This window comes from Tiliqua scincoides, chromosome 2 (assembly GCF_035046505.1).
Source record: "Tiliqua scincoides isolate rTilSci1 chromosome 2, rTilSci1.hap2, whole genome shotgun sequence".
Lineage (NCBI taxonomy): Eukaryota > Metazoa > Chordata > Lepidosauria > Squamata > Scincidae > Tiliqua > Tiliqua scincoides.
In genome coordinates, this window is record NC_089822.1 from 54,034,893 (window position 1) to 54,052,031 (window position 17,139).

The 17,139-nt window shown below is 43.6% G+C and overlaps 1 protein-coding gene across 1 annotated transcript; it reads left to right on the plus strand.

The window, feature by feature from the left end:
• The first annotated feature begins 3,750 nt into the window (after nt 1–3,750).
• Nucleotides 3,751–4,707, plus strand: LOC136638520 (olfactory receptor class A-like protein 4). Its single transcript, XM_066612563.1, has one exon. It carries the CDS (start codon nt 3,751–3,753, stop codon nt 4,705–4,707), a length of 957 nt encoding a protein of 318 aa, XP_066468660.1.
• Nucleotides 4,708–17,139: the final 12,432 nt, after the last annotated feature.

The following is a 17,139-nucleotide window of genomic DNA, read 5'->3' on the forward strand; positions in this document are numbered from 1 at the left end:
TGTGGTGCATCTGTTGGCGGGTGGGCTTCTATAGTGGTGGGGCTGTCACTGCATCAGAGTGCATAGAGATACACTGGCATATCTTGAGGATAGGCTTGGACCTTAAGGGCACAATCCTATCCTGAGCTGGAACAGGCAAGCCAAGAGTCTTGCGCTGTCTCCCATGCATGATAGGGACCAGAATTGGCTCAACAAGAGGCAAGGGGAAACTTTTCATTTGCCTCCGTGCACGAGTAGGCTTGCTCACGAGTAGGCACAAACGTGCTTTATGGCATGTTTGCGACCCTCCTGGGCTGGCACAAGGGACTTGCGCCAGCCCAAGTGCAGCTCAGGATTGCGCTGCACATCAAAAACATTTATTTCCTGTGGGCTGTGGAAACAATGAAAAACTGCACCAGTATGCTGTGTAATGTAAAGAAAAAGAACTCTCTTGAGGCCACATATTTACCTTTAATCTTTGTTCAGAGCTTGAGAGAAGCTTGCTGTATGGCACTTGTTAGGTAAGACTGACATTTTCCAAAGAAAAATAACATGGCATAAAGCCTTATCAGAACGCCTTTTGAAGCTGATAAATACTTGAAGGATTTCTCTCCCAGGCATTTACTAGATCTAAAGAGTTTAACAGGAGATTTGTGCCTTCTGAGATCTGTTGAAAACCTTTATTCCTGAACTGCTGTGGACTGTCATTTTCACTGAACAGCCAGCTTGAACAATGCAAGTGGCAGTATTGTGTTGGTTGGCCTGTCAGGAGACAAAAATTGTAATCCTTTTTTCTTTCTTCCTATTCTAGTGTTGATAAGGTAACAAAGCACTTCAAAGCACACTGATAACAATATGTTTGTTTGGCATATTTTACCCTAATTTAAGGCCTTTTGTCCCTGTTTTGTTTTTCTTAGAGTTATTATTCTTTCAAGATGCTTACAGAAATCTTTTATCTCTGACTTATAATTGTAGGAAGTATCTGTCTCAAATGAAAAAGTAGCTGTCACAATGGTGCTAGATACAGTAAGAATGCAGCTCAAGCTCATTGATAAGTATGTGCCATTGAAACTGAACTACTCAGACATAATTTCTACTCAGTGGTGGATAATTTCCACTCAGTTTAGTTGAGGGCTATACAGTGCTGTACGGCGCCACAACACAAGTACCATTGACAAGCACAAGTGCACCATTATATTATGCATCAATGAACATTCAGTTTAAATACTGATAAATTAAATATAGGTTTACAGTAGATGAAGGGCCCAATCTTAAAAAGCCATAGCACTGGCACTGAGCTCCAGTGCTGGGTGTCAAAAATGCACCATAAAGTATGGTTATGGCACCCTCGGAGGAGAAAGCGCCTATGCCAGGCTAGGGCCAGTTGGAGGACGCTGCATGGCCTGTGACTTTCCTTGGGGAAAAGAGACAAAACTCTTCCATTGAAGAGACCTCTGGCGACTTCCCGGTGTCCACAAGATACAGCTGTCGCCAACTTGGCGCCGCAGTTCCTCCGAGCTCCGGGAAGCTTAGGATTGGGCTGCCCATACCTCAAACAGCATGTTGTGCTTACCATATACCAACTTTAGAAATGGAGAAAACATCCAACATCCTCTCTATACAGGTCCAACCTTGTTTTGCACATTTCTTTTATACACTGTTTTGACTCAAACGAATGGCGACAGCAAATGAGAAGGAATGTGCTGATCCCTGGAGAAGGGGAAAAAAATCCATTCCTTTAAAATCACAGTTTCAAAAACTGCTTTTTCTTACTGTTGTAGCGAGACAGTCATACAAGTGATCATTCCATTCTTCAGCTGAGCCAGGCAAAGGCAGGGGGTCCTATGCATTTCTAATTGCTGACTGCCTCTCTATAACAGTAAGAAAAGTTGTTTTTAAACCTCAATTGTAAAGGGACAGACTTTTATTTAACACATTTTATGATAGCAGCAGGAGGTCCCAGAATCAAACCCCTGAGGATGGCCTTATTCCATTAGGAACAATGGCGGGGCAAGAAACCTGAAAGTGGGTCTTTAAATCTATTTTTCCACTGTTTTTTATCCACTGATTTTTTTTTTATCCACAAGGTGTTCCAGAACGGAACCCCTACATCACTGTACAAGGTGGCATACAAAACAGCTACACAAAGCCTGTGCAAAACTGCTGTCTGATCAAGTATCCACAAGGGGTTCCAGAACGGAACCCCTACATCACTGTACAAGGTGGCATACAAAACAGCTACACAAACCTGTGCAAAACTGCTGTCTGATCAAGTACGTATTTGTGTATAATTTTCATATGCACATTGATGTTGTTACTTGGCTTTCATCACATTCTGAAAATAGTGTTCGTTTATGTAATGATGATGCAGTACTCTTAGCTGGAGCATTGTACAGACAGCTAAAAAGCACAGGCAGCAGTAAAAAAAATACAGGGCACAATCCTAACCAGGTCTACTCAGAAGTAAGTCCTATTTTGTTCAATGAGTCTTACTCTCAGGAAAGTGTGGTTAGGATTACAACCACAGTTACTGATTCATAAATCCTTTCTACCCCTTACATTGGAACAGGTTCTCCCTGTAACACAAGTCACACAGGGAGATTGGATTTCCTGTTTGGAAAATGATGTGCATCTTCTCTGATCACACAATGGGGTTACATTCAAGTAAATGGCACCAAAATATCATGGAGCCCTACAGGAGGAAGCTGTAGTCATTTTCTGGGACATTGCTTCTTTCATGTTCATCCAAATCCCTTTGTGCAATACAGGTTGTGTGTGAAACCTTGTCAGCTTCCCTTCTCTGAATGGTGTGACAAAATGGCAACTCTTCACATCGCTGATCAATGAGAGAGAAGGACTGAACTTTTGCCATGCTTTGTTACCTTTCTTCAAATGCAGTTTTTCTTACACACACACACACACACACACACACACACACACGCACACACACTCATGTTCAGATCTTTTGTAAAACAGTTTAAAAGTGGTGTCCAAATTATTAATAAGGATTAACAATGTGCATAGAAAACACATTTTTCTCAACTAGAATTTGATGACACCAATACAAAGAAATTAAAAAAAAGATAGCATGAACCACACTTAAATAAATGAATATTGCACACCAGTTGTGGTTAGTGGCTTGAACCATAATAATTTTTTTCTGTGGGTAAGAGGTGTTTCCAAGGAAACCGATTCAGTAGCACAAATGTTGTCTAATACATAGGTTATGTTTTTGCCAGTTCACTAGATTTCAAAGTGTTAATTAATGCATATATCCAATGAATGTTAAATAAGTAAACATTAATGATGAGAACAGCTTTAATTTTTTTTCTTTTGAAATAACAACAGAGATTTCATTTACCTTCATAGGACAGGACTTTATGGTTTTTCTTACCAAAGCTCACAGACACAGGGAGTATTATTCACTGAAGTGTTCTTAATCTGAGATATTTTTAGGCTAGCATGCTTTCAGGTTGTTGCCATATTTTCTGTACCCTGTCATTAAAGGTTACCCTTGTGATTGTTCATAATGATAGCACTTCATGAGGCGAGGAAAGATCACTTGAGAACATTTGCTACCTTGGTGTGGTTTTGTTTTTCAGTTTTGCATTCTGTGAAGAAGCTGGTAACTTTCTCTGGCATAATAGTAAAATTCAGCAGAAGGGGGAAAATGTTTTTGCACTTTATGAGATTTTTTTTTAACAAGCTTCTTGAAGTTTGAAGTTGTTGAAGATCAGAAAAAAATCTGGAGAAACAAGTTGGTTAAAGATCATGGATGGTGATGCCGGCACGTCGGAGAGAGTTGTATGTGGTGTTGTGATCTCCATCAGCGTGATTGGAAATGTTTTGTTGATTTATCTCACAAAGAGATGCCTCAGTGATGATTCACGAATTGCATTCACGCTTATTTTCAGTCTTGCTGTAGTCCATCTTCTATACAACTTGGTGGTGAATGTCTTGAAGATCATTTATGCTTCTGGTGTTGGATTGAATCTAGCCCACTGCAAAATTTTAACGTTCACAACCATTTATGCGACTTCACTTGCTATCTGGTTCACATTATACATTGCTTTACTGTACAGCTGTAAATTGTGTCGAATAGTACACCCTCCAACTGAAGCTTCAAGCACAAACTGTCAGAAGTGTCACTTGGTTGTGATTTTTGCTCTCTGGGTTGTTGGATTTGCAGTTTCCGCCCCAGTTTTGCCATTCACAGGAATGGCTGAAAACCTGAATGGAAATAAAACTTATCAGGAAAATAGCAGCGTGATCTGTGCTGAATGCAAGACTGAATACAGGAATTACCACATGGAGATTTTCTATGGAAAAATATTTCTGGTAGCTATTGATGTTCTCCCACTCCTAATTATGTTCCTTGTCAGTTTCCGAATAGCATACCTCCTTTGGAAACATAAGAAGGCAACATGTGGTGGTACGTGGATTGGGAATAATGCTACTGAAATTGAGGTCCTAAAAGCATGTAAAGTAATCTTGCCTTTGATATTTCTTATTATTGCATTCTGGATTTCTCATTTTATCCTAAGATGCTACCTGAAAGAGTTTCATTCCTTTTACTTTGTTCCACCGGTCCTGACAGTCCTGTCTTCAGGATATTCGATGGTCAGTCCTTATCTTCTTATGTTGATTAACTACACAGTAATCATTAAGATGAAGTGTTTCTGTTGTGTAAAGAAATCATCAGTTGTATCTACTTCTCCCTACGTTTAGCAACCAGAATTTTTTTTCCCAATAAGGGAAAGAGGAATGAGAAGCAAGAGTGGGGTGTGTGAGTGAGAGAGAGAGAGAGAGAGAGAGATGCACAGAATTTTAAAAGTGTGGGAGACCTATATTAAAATGCAGGTCATACAAGCTATCTTATAGTTTGTAGATGACAGTGTTTGGATGCTCTGCATATTACATTATGTGGGACCAAGGACTCTGTTGCGATAGTGATCCAGCTCTTAGGAGCATTGCATATGCAGATACTCATATGAGTTTGCTTTGGCATAGAAAAGGCTGGAATATAAATCTTTTCAATAAATAGTTTCAATGGTTTCAATTGAATGTGACCAAATGGTCACTGGGCTATAGATGAGCAAGGTGTGTCCTACTTCTGGAAGCCACAGCCAGGGTTGTAACAATCCTGGACCACACTCTTCCCAATGGATATTTATATTTATTAGGTATATCAATTGTCTTGATCCTAAGTGCCAAGAGTGAGTTACAGCCCATCCTATCATAGATAGGGCCTGCACACAGAGGGCTTTGCAACAGCAGGGCATAGTCCTGCTGTTGTAAATTGGCCTCCAGCTAAGGCCATTTTACATGTGCTGCATTACTGGGCAGCAGCACTGGAGACCTGCTGGTGGACCTAGAAAAGTAGGTCTGACTGTGGCAGGGTGAAATGGGGAAGTAGAGATGATGGAACAGGGTGGGGAGGGAGGCACACTTGGGGAGGTTTAAACGGCATGCGTGTGTGACAATATCCTATCCCCATCTGCCTCCCTTATTGCCGCCATTACAAGCCTCAGATTTACATCTGCTAATCTGAGTCGTGAGGGAGGCTTTCTCTGTGGGAAGTGAACAAACATTCACTTATCCCAAGGAGACCTTTCCAATCACACCCTTCCCACAGATACAGTATGTGCTCCATTGGCATGGCTGCTTCGGCAGGAGAGATTTGGGTTGGACTGGGTAGTGAGCGAAGGATAACTGTGGTGGTGGTGGTGGGGAGAACTTACACATGACTGAGCAGCTATGGGGATAAGAAATGCAACTTCAAGCAGATATTACCTGTACAACTGGCATGGCTCTGCAAATGGCATGGGTCAATCAGTTCATTCATTTCATTTACCTTCATTGGCATATGTCATTCAGTTCATGTGTGTGCTGATTGAAAGAGACCACTGCATACACATAGTTGCATAGCATCTTGATGTATTGATTTTCCCCCCCTTTTCTCTGGCCTTCCATGCTTACTAGTCTTCAGCGTAGTCTGGGGATAGTTTGTTATGATCCATTCCCCTCCCCCATGATATAACTGGAATAGAGTCTGGGTATAGTTGAACATCTGTAATGTTTGGCATCTTCAAGATTAAGCAGGATTGTGTTCGTGATTTACTTTTTTTTAATGCAGAATGTTTTAAAATGTGCATGGCACAGATATTGTACAGATTCATGACCTCAATGTAAAATACTTACTTGGTAGCCATGCCTGTTTCATTCTACTTTAGAATGTACATCTCTACAGTATATGACTTTTTCCAAAGTTTTAAATGAATGGTTATATATTTTATGCTGTAACATGTTGCGCAAGTAAAATAATAAAATATTTTTTATTGCATTGACTGTGTGTGTGTGTGTGTGTGTGTGTGTGTGTGTGTGTGTGTGTATTAAACTAAAACTATGGTTTCATCACAGATGCGGGTAATTTGAGTCCATAAATCAAAAGTAATAAAGAACTCTGGGCATCTTCTTAAGTATTGCATCAATTAGACTACATCATTCTGCTAGAATGATCCTGGTTGGGATGATTTCTCACAATGATGGGGTTGGTCACTTTAGTGGAATGTACTATTATCTCTATTTCATACTTTTGTGCTGTAAAATGGTTGTTTGAAAAATAAAATGTCCTTGCTTAATTTTAGTTGTAGTAGAAAGGCTACAAGGTTAGCCTAGAAAACAGAAACCAAAAGTATTTTTCCAGGTAACAAAAAACAAAATAATGAAAGTACTTTACTGTTCAGGAAAATGAAATAACAGTTTGGGGGAAATGAAAATTTTGGGAAAATTGGGGAAAATTTGTCTGCCTTGCCCTTGGAGCCAGGAATAGTCAGGGTCCCAGGTCATCCCTGACCTGGGCAGCTGCACCTTGTCCCATGCCAGCCCTAGGGGAGACTACCATCATCTGCTCGTCATCCTGGCTGACCTCAGTATGTCTGTGAAGAAGAGGTTTACAGCACCTTCTCCTCCATGGAGTGAGCAGGTTGGCTTCCTTTGGGAGGTGGATAGCTTCCCTGAAGGCCTTTTCGCCACCTGCTCTCACTCTTGGCATGCTCTCATCCTTGGCTTGCTGGTGCCCTTTTGAAGTCTGTCTCTTCCTGGCTCCCTTCAGCTCCACCACTCCACTGACTCCACCCTCTACCTGTCCTCTGTCCAGTCCCGCCTGGTCAGGGGCTCAATACCTACTGGTCTCATACTGGTGTATAGGGCATGTGTGTCATTTAGGCCTGCCTGCCTTCCTCCCCTTGTGGCCCTGTGGAGCTTCAGGGCTGGTGCAGCCAAGATGCGGTGACTGCTGAAGGCCCGCCCACTAGGCAGGTACTGCCTCGGCCAAACACCACCTGAGTACAGCTTATATTGCTTTAGGTTGGAACTTGGCTACAATAAGGAACCAACTCTAGTTAGATTTAGGCGGGCATGTTTATTTCTTCCCCTCCTATGTTCTTATTGTTCTTCTTTAAAGACAACTTTAAAACAGCTTTTTCGTTGTGTATATTAGCTAATTGAAACTTTTTTCAAAATTTCTTGTTAAAAAAAATTGCTTATTCATCTACCTTGATCTCTCTGGCCCAGAAGAAATGTGCAAAAACTCATATGAAAATCAGCGTTTCCCATGGATGTAGCACACATTTGGATGCAAAACTAACATGGGTTTGCCTATCCATGTGTTATCCATGAGACTTTTCCCACAGAATGAGCCAAGTACCTTAATCTGTGAGTTCAGAATTTTCCATGTAAATATTGAACATCTGGTTGGGAAACTCACTTGGTTGTCTCATAGCCATTGGTTTTGAATACTTAGAGGAGGTGTTACAATGTCCTAGACCAGTGGTTCTCAAACTTTGAGAGAAGTAAGTCTTCGTGTGGGAGGGGCTAGGGCAGCAACACAATCCCCAGAATCATGCTGCTAAGGGGGGGGGGCACTTGTGACCTACTTTTGGAAGTCAGGGCTGCAGCAGGCTGCATGTGGTGTGGGGAACCCTACACAGCCCTGTACAGCACTCCCTGAGGCTTGGAACATTTGGAGAAAGTGGGCGCAAAGCACTTCCGTTTTGCAGGGGGCACTTTGCACCCACTTTCAGTGAACGTTCCAACGGAGAGCTGTGCAGGGCTGCGCAGGGCTCCCTGCACCTCCTGCAGCCTGCTGCAGCCCTGCCTTCTGAAAGTAAGTCACAAGCACCCCCCCCCCCAAACAGACATGATCCGTGGATCACTTCCCTGCCTCTCCCCTTCCCCTTAAAGGGACAGGGGAAACTTTACATGAACTGGTGGGTCACGACCTACCAGTTTGAGAACCACTGTCCTAAACTGTCTCCAGACAGTGTGTTGAACCAGGAATTTTACTGTCTCAGAAGGGCAAACTCTTGGGAAATCTCCTCCCCATTTCAGCAGCTGAAGGAAGTGCTAGGGGAGGGACTAGCATGGCTCTTTCCGCAGGTAAAATTCTGGATTTGGTTGAATGTGTGGTTACAAATCCAGTGTGGGATTTGATATTCATAGGTGTGCTTATGATGTAATTTCCCACAAAATAGTTGCATGGCTGGTGCAGGCAGCAGTTTTTCCTTTCACACCCAAGGCTAATTCCACTCTGCCCAGTAATCACAAAAGGCCCTTTCCTATCCAATTTTCCAGCACTGGTACAGTCACAGTGCAGCCCCAAAGTAAAGGAACAAATGTTCCCATACCTTAAGGAGGCCTCTGTGACTGCTGCCCCACCACAAGATGCAGTGTATGCCCCATTGGCACAGCTGCACCGGTACTGGGAAATTGGATAGGATTGGGCCCAAAACAACTGGATCTTAGAGAAATGGTTTTCCAAGGTATGGAGAATTTTAGTGAATCATGAACTAGAGTTTTTGCAACATATAACTCTAGCTTTGAGACTTCAGGCAAAAGTGGTAACAACTGAAGGATGGTGGGGGATTGTAGTTTCATCAGATGTGAACAATTTTCTGGTGCACCTTTAATTGTGGTTAGTTTGAGGTCTGAAAAAGTAACCACAACAACTACTCTTAAAATGTATGTTCTTTTGCATTTTGCATCAATCTTTAATGTATCAAGAAGCAGACTTTTTGCTGTGAACCTCTTTCTCCCACCCAAATTCCCTCATCCACAGCCAAAAATTTTATGGTTTTTACATACCCTGATCTTTGGAGTAGTTCAGTACAGTTTTATCTTTAGACGTACACTCTTTTCCTTCTGCTGCCCAGATGATCTTTCCCTCTTAGTTACTAGATCACAGACATCTACATTTTCTCACAGAATGGTGAGCATACTGCTGCCCTCTGGTAATAATGACAAACCTTGTTATTTCTCCTAACTTTAAAGTGGCAGAGTGTGCTGCACTTCACTGTCCTTTCCCAGGAGTGCTGCAGGATTGTTTGGCTGTTGTGTTTGCAAGGGCAAATGCTTTGCCTCTCTCATGTAGATTTCCCATCCCTAAATAGTGGAGGGGGCAGGGTTAACAATCCAATCAAATTAGCACTCAGATGTACTTTGGCACTGACCCACTCAACCAACTTTTCCCTTTCCTCACCTCCCAAGAAGTAGCTTATGGTGTCAAGTTTCCCAACATTTAGAAGTAACTTTTACATTTATTTTATCTTTATGTTCCTTTATACTGCAGCTACATGAATAAATTGAATCTAAAACAAAGTATTACCCACTCAAACTCATTGCCTTCCTTTCCCATTGTTACTTATGATTAAACCACTGAACATGTTTCCTGTTGCCATGACAAACAATTGCAGGACAAAAAGGTCCCTTCAGGTTGATCTGGAGTACCAGGAGTGTGTTTGCACCAAGAAACGTCCTGTAGATCAATAGTGTACTCTCTCAGAATAGTTTATAGACGTTTAGACTTTCTAAAACTCATTATTGGGACTGGTTAATGCAACCACTGGTTGAAAATTCTATACAGGAGGTCCCCCATATCTGTGGATCCCATATCTGTGATGTATCTGAGGATTGGGTCTGCAGGACCTCGGAGGGCTTCCCTGAGCTTCCTAATTATGTTTTATAAGATATTAAAAAGTCACTTCCTGTTTTAGGAAAAACAAGAAGTCTTTTTTTTTTTTTTTTAATGTAAGCTCAGTCTGAGCCCAGCAGAGACTCGCCTCCAGAGGGTGGGAAGGTGTTCCATGGTATCTGCGGTTTCAGTAAATTGCGAGGGGAGAGGGGTCCAGAATGGAACCTCCATGGATACCAGGATAAGCCTGTGTATGTAAAGAAGTACTGAACCTGTAGTATATGATATGGCATGCACATACAGGTTGAGTCTTGTTACTCACAAGGTTTCTGTTCCCAGAACTCATGTAGATGGCAAAAAAGAAAAAAATGAATTTAAAGCAAATCCATTTTAAAAACTTTGTGCTAGGCAATTTAAAATAAACCTTGCTGACCTTTGTGATGTAAGACAGAGTCATTAGGCAGACAAGCCATCAATCAGTCTCTCTCCAGGTGCTTAGAAAGCCTTCATTCCAAGCCAAGACTCCTCCCCTCTCTTCACCCAGAGCACAGCAGCTGGGAAGGAATGCAGAGTGATTATCTTTCTTTCATGTGCTTGGGGGACGGGAGGGGTCGCTTGCCTTTGAGCAAAGGTGTTCTAAGTGTTCTAAGCAAAGGTGTTCTAAGTGTTCTAAGCAAAGGTGTTCTAAGTGTTCTAAGGAAGAGAGAATGACTGATGGATTGTCAGCCAGCTGCCCTCTCTCACATTAACAAGGCTATTGTTAAGTGACCTTTTTCCTTTAATTTAAGCAGTCCTTATCACGTTGAGATAAAACTGCAGGTAAACCATCAGAGGATAATTAGGTTATACCTGTTCATGCAATCCCCATGATCCTTCCTCCTAGAATAAAAGCTATGGAAGCATTGTTTGGATCTTATATACATGGAGATCTATGCCTATATATATATATATGTGAACTAGCTCTTACTCTGTCCCATCAGTTTTCTTAGGCCTCCACAAGACTTTTGTGTCAATTTAATTTCTGTTTACTGCAAGCTCTGAAAAAGTTGGTTTTCTAGCCAGCCATGAACTGATTCAATTAAATCATTACACTCTGAGTCACAAGGTTTACCAGGAAATTTTTTCACAATGTAATCTGTCAAACAATGGGACCAGTATTGGGGGGGGGGGGGAGAGGAAACTGGAAAATGGGGAAATTGGTCACATATTCCTGAAAGTTAACTCCATTTTCACACACTTGATTCAGATAGCTGCTAATAGAGAAGGCAGGAGGCTCATACAGTAAGACATGTGTGATTGCAGAGATTTCAGTCTCTTCCAGGCAGTAGCATTCCTGGGGGGGGGGGAGCAAAGCACTGAGTTTTGTAGGGTGCCTCAACTTGTTGCTCTCACCACTTGGAATGACTCTGACAGCAAAGGGGGACAGTTTACAGGGCATGTTGAGGCACCCTGAAAAACTTAGTGCTTTGCCCCCCCCCCCCAACACTACTGGTTCCAGGCTGGAAAAGAGCCTGGGAACAGCCATTAAACCCAGAGAAGATGTGCAAACAATGAGTGCTGTGTCTCTTCCTGGAACTTAAGGGCAAAACAGCTTTAAAAAGTGTTTGAGATCTTGCCATTATCTGAGCCAAGAAAGAAAGAAAGAAACTTGTACAAGGAGCAGTTATGTGGTGCCTTCTAAAGAATGGAGATCAACTCTCTCCCAATATGATAGCACTTGAAAAACAATCATTAAGCCATATGTCAGGCTTTTGCAAGACTGCATGTTGAGGCTCTAATAATGTATTTAATAAAAGTCTTGCACATGTATGTTTTATACTGCATTTTTTAAAAAGTAAGCTTCATACAGTTTTTTTTAAGGTTTCTATCCTCTACTCTTTCCTCCTGTTGGTGTTCTTGGAGGGGGGAAACACTAAATTTCTGCAGGTGCCTGTCCGGTGGTGTAAAGCAGCCTCTCCTCCTTGCCTTCAGAGCCAGTAGCAGGTACAGAAGCTTCTGCAGCTGCAAGGGCAGCCAGGTGCATGAATAAACTTAGTGTTTTGCTCTCCATCCAGAAACACCAGTGTTTCTTCCCATTAGAGAGGCACACAAGGTGGCTGATAGCATAATAAAAAAAATTACATGTGTGATAGGAACTGAAGAGTCTTCCTTATCAGAGGGCAGCAGTGCACCATTTACTCTTTTCAAGTGAGAATGCTGTCTCTTAGGATTAAGGTCATGTTTTATTCATTTTCCCCTCTTCTGTTGCCAAATAGCAGAAGCATATGCAACAGGAGAGTACTAAGAACAGGAGAGGGGGGTAAAAGGGGTAATTTGTACTGGGGCCCAGGAGCCAAAGGAGTGGCTCAGAAATTTCCTGGGATCTTACATTTTCTTATCTACTCAGACTTGTTGCGTGCATGGGATGCTGGAACACTTCCACAAGCGTGCGGCTGCAGCTACTGACAAGCCATATATACTGGGCCAAGAAATGCATACATGACATTCCTTAACACAGTGGGAGGAAACTGGTCTGCTACTGTAGCTCTTTGGCTTGTGGGTCTGCTTGCCATGAAGGAGTATATAGGAGCTCAGGGACAAAGCTGTGGAGCTACAGCTACTGCAGAAGCAAGTTTTGGTACGCCCAGGACACTTTCCATTCTAGTGTTAGTCTAAATATGACGATGCTAATTTTCTACATGATTTTCTATATTTAAAAAAGATTTTAGAGAGACTGAGGAGTTTGGTTTTCCATATTACTGTATCTAGCTGCTGATGCCAACCGGGTGGGTGCACCTGGGCTCCAAAGACTTTTCCAGCTGTCCCCCCTTTTCCAAAGACTTTTCCAGCTATATCCACCCTCCCCCCACCCTGTTTCGCCCCTCCTTGCCCCCATTCTGCTCACCTATCACCACCCTCCCCCGCTGTTTCACCCTTTCCCCTTTGCAAAGGGGCCCAAAAGAAACTTTGTACCCCCTGATAATATTCCTCTCAGAGGCCCTGACTAAGAAGCAAAACTCACCTTCTACTGCAAAACAAAAACTCTACAAGCGATTCCCTTCCTGTAAGTCAGAGCAAGGCCCTTTTGTATGCTCTGTAAGAATTGCCAACTCGGTGCCCTAGCAGGGTTCTTATGTTCTCATTGGCCATTAAGTAGTGGGTCTGCAGCCACACTCTCAACAGTGTTTGCTACTTAGCAGCTATTACATTTCCAGGAAATATAATGATGATCTTGGCATTTTCATTTCAAGTGAAATAAAGATACATGAGAAGTAAGATTTTGCAACATTGCCCAGTGCTTTCTGTTCTATAGATACTTGTAGAACAACTGGGCTAGATCAACTCTACTGCTTTCATTGAGAGATTTAAGCCTGTATTAAACTCTTCCATAGAAATTGCTGGGACTGAGAAGTAAAAACTTTGGCTGAATTGTGCATCTAACAATTAAAGTAATAGCAGTTGCATTCAAGGGCTTTGGGCAAAAATTCAGGTATTTGTGCCAGTGTCAAATCTCCTCAGCCCAGGGCAAAAATCTGCAATGGCACCCCTGTGGGATGCTGCCACCTTCCCATGCGCAAATCTGCCCCCCTGGGGTGCCCAAAGCTTCGCATGACTCCAGGACTCACTGGGGAAGCCTACTGAAGCTTCCCTGGGCTCTTAAACTGTGCTTCCGGGAAACGAAGGCTCAAAAGGCTTCCGTGCTGCATGAGACTCTGTGCCCAGGCGTTTGCCTCATTCCATCAATGGGAGGTTCACTGCTGATTTGTGCAGTCCCTAAGCTTAGCCCACAGAGGACACTGAAGTAAAGCAGACATGCCCTGGGAGCAGGGTTGCTGTTCAGTTTCTGCACTTGACTGACCAATATTGGGAAATCTCCCTAACCTGAGTGAACTGTAGTTTATGCAAAGTCCATTTACATGTGCTCAGTCAGCAGTTGCCCCATCCTATGTAACCGTTAAGAGATTAAGAACATAAGAACATAAGAACAGCCCCACTGGATCAGGCCATAGGCCCATCTAGTCCAGCTTCCTGTATCTCACAGCCGCCCACCAAATGCCCCAGGGAGCACACCAGATAACAAGAGACCTCATCCTGGTGCCCTCCCCTGCATCTGGCATTCTGACATAACCCATTTCTAAAATCAGGAGGTTGCGCATACACATCATGGCTTGTACCCCATAATGGATTTTTCCTCCAGAAACTTGTCCAATCCCCTTTTAAAGGCGTCTAGGCTAGACGCCAGCACCACATCCTGTGGCAAGGAGTTCCACAGACCGACCACACGCTGAGTAAAGAAATATTTTCTTTTGTCTGTCCTAACCCACCCAACACTCAATTTTAGTGGATGTCCCCTGGTTCTGGTATTATGTGAGAGTGTAAAGAGCATCTCCCTATCCACTCTGTCCATTCCCTGCATAATTTTGTATGTCTCAATCATGTCCCCCCTCAAGCGTCTCTTTTCTAGGCTGAAGAGGCCCAAACGCCGTAGCCTTTCCTCATAAGGAAGGTGCCCCAGCCCCATAATCATCTTAGTTGCTCTCTTTTGCACCTTTTCCATTTCCACTATGTCTTTTTTGAGATGCGGCGACCAGAACTGGACACAGTACTCCAGGTGTGGCCTTACCATAGATTTGTACAACGGCATTATAATACTAGCCGTTTTGTTCTCAATACCCTTCCTAATGATCACAAGCATAGAATTGGCCTTCTTCACTGCCGCCACACATTGGGTCGACACTTTCATCGACCTGTCCACCACCACCCCAAGATCTCTCTCCTGATCTGTCACAGACAGCTCAGAACCCATCAGCCTATATGTGAAGTTTTGATTTTTTGCCCCAATGTGCATGACTTTACACTTACTGACATTGAAGCGCATCTGCCATTTTGCTGCCCATTCTGCCAGTCTGGAGAGATCCTTCTGGAGCTCCTCACAATCACTTCTGGTCTTTACCACTCGGAAAAGTTTGGTGTCGTCTGCAAACTTAGCCACTTCACTGCTCAACCCTGTCTCCAGGTCATTTATGAAGAGGTTGAAAAGCACCGGTCCCAGGACAGATCCTTGGGGCACACCGCTTTTCACCTCTCTCCATTGTGAAAATTGCCCATTGACACCCACTCTCTGCTTCCTGGCCTCCAACCAGTTCTCAATCCACAAGAGGACCTGTCCTCTAATTCCCTGATTGTGGAGTTTTTTCAGTAGCCTTTGGTGAGGGACCGTGTCAAACGCCTTCTGAAAGTCCAGATATATAATGTCCACGGGTTCTCCCGCATCCACATGCCTGTTGACCTTTTCAAAGAATTCTATAAGGTTCGTGAGGCAAGACTTACCCTTACAGAAGCCATGCTGACTCTCCCTCAGCAAGGCCTGTTCGTCTATGTTTTTTGAGATCCTATCTTTGATGAGGCATTCCACCATCTTACCCGGTATGGATGTTAGGCTGACCGGCCTATAGTTTCCCGGGTCCCCCCTCTTTCCCTTTTTAAAAATAGGCGTGACATTTGCTATCCTCCAATCTTCTGGCACCGTGGCCGTTTTGAGGGACAAGTTTCATACCTTAGTCAAGAGATCTGCAACTTCATTCTTCAATTCCTTAATAACCCTTGGGTGGATGCCATCAGGGCCTGGTGACTGATTGATCTTTAATTTAGCAATGAGGTCTGAAACATCTTCTCTTTTAACCTCTATCTGACTTAACTCCTCGGTCAGGAGGGGCCGTTCGGGCAGCGGTATCTGCCCGAGGTCTTCTGCCGTGAAGACAGATGCAAAGAACTCATTTAATTTCTCTGCCATCTCTAAGTCTCCTTTTATCTCCCCTTTCCCTCCCTCACCATCCAGAGGGCCAACCGCTTCTCTGGCGGGTTTCCTGCTTCTAACGTATTTGAAGAAGCTTTTATTATTCCCCTTAATGTTGCCGGCCATGCGTTCCTCATAGTCTCTCTTGGCCTCCCATATCACCTTCTTACATTTCTTTTGCCACAGTTTATGTTCCTTTTTATTCTCCTCATTAGGCCAAGACTTCCATTTACGGAAGGAAGCTTCCTTGCCCTTCACAGCCTCTCTAACTTGGCTGGTAAGCCATGCGGGCACCCTCCTGGATTTAGTGGAACCCTTCTTTCTTTGCGGTATACACCTCTGCTGGGCCTCTATTACTGTTGTTTTAAGCAGCCTCCATGCACTCTGGAGAGATTGGACTCTTTTTACCCTCCCTTTCAACTTCCTTCTAACCAGCCTCCTCATTTGAGGGAAGTCCGCCTGTCGGAAGTCAAGGGTTTTTGTTAGAGATTTGCCTGGTATTCTTCCCCCAACGTGCACGTCAAAACGGATCGCAGCATGATCACTGTTCCCCAATGGCTCAGTAACGTTTACATCTCTAACCAGGTCCTGCGTACCGCACAATATTAAATCCAGAGTCACCTGTCCTCTGGTGGGCTCCGTGACTAGCTGATCTAAGCCACAGTCATTTAGCACGTCAAGAAATCCGGTTTCCTTATCATGACCAGAACACAAATTGACCCAGTCAATATGAGGATAATTGAAGTCCCCCATGATTACAACCCTGTCCCTCCTTGTCACCTCCCTGATCTGTTTCCTCATTTCAAGGTCCCCATCAGATTTCTGGTCTGGAGGACGATAGCACGCCCCCAGTATTACATCGCTGCACAAGCCTGGTAATTTAACCCACAGAGATTCTATGGTGGAGTCGGACCCACCTTCAATCTCTACTTTGCTGGATTCTATCCCTTCCTTAACATAAACAGCCACCCCACCTCCAACACGCCCCTGCCTGTCCGTCCTGTAGAGTTTATAGCCCGGTATTGCGGTATCCCACTGATTCTCCACATTCCACCAGGTTTTTGTTATGCCCACTATGTCAATATTTTCCCTTGTCACCAGACATTCCAGTTCTCCCACCTTTGCTCGTAGACTTCGGGCATTCGCATAAAAGCATTTATACACGGAATGCCCCAGGATGGGCTGCTTATTTGCTCCTTTGTCCCCGCATCCTCTCATTGTGCCAAACCGTCTATCACATCCCATCACCCTACCTTTCCCAATTTCTTCTCCTACCCTGCCTTTGTCTTGTTGTTCTCTAACCTCTCCATCCTCATCCCATAGGGATGAGGAGTCCCAAACCGGATGCCCCTCGGCTCCTGTCGGCCTTCCCCCAGGGATCAGTTTAAAAGCTGCTCTGCCACCTTTTTAATGT

Bases quoted from the DNA above. Each gene is read 5' to 3' on its own strand.
- LOC136638520 (XM_066612563.1), top strand. From the start codon at position 3,751: ATGGATGGTGATGCCGGCACGTCGGAGAGAGTTGTATGTGGTGTTGTG.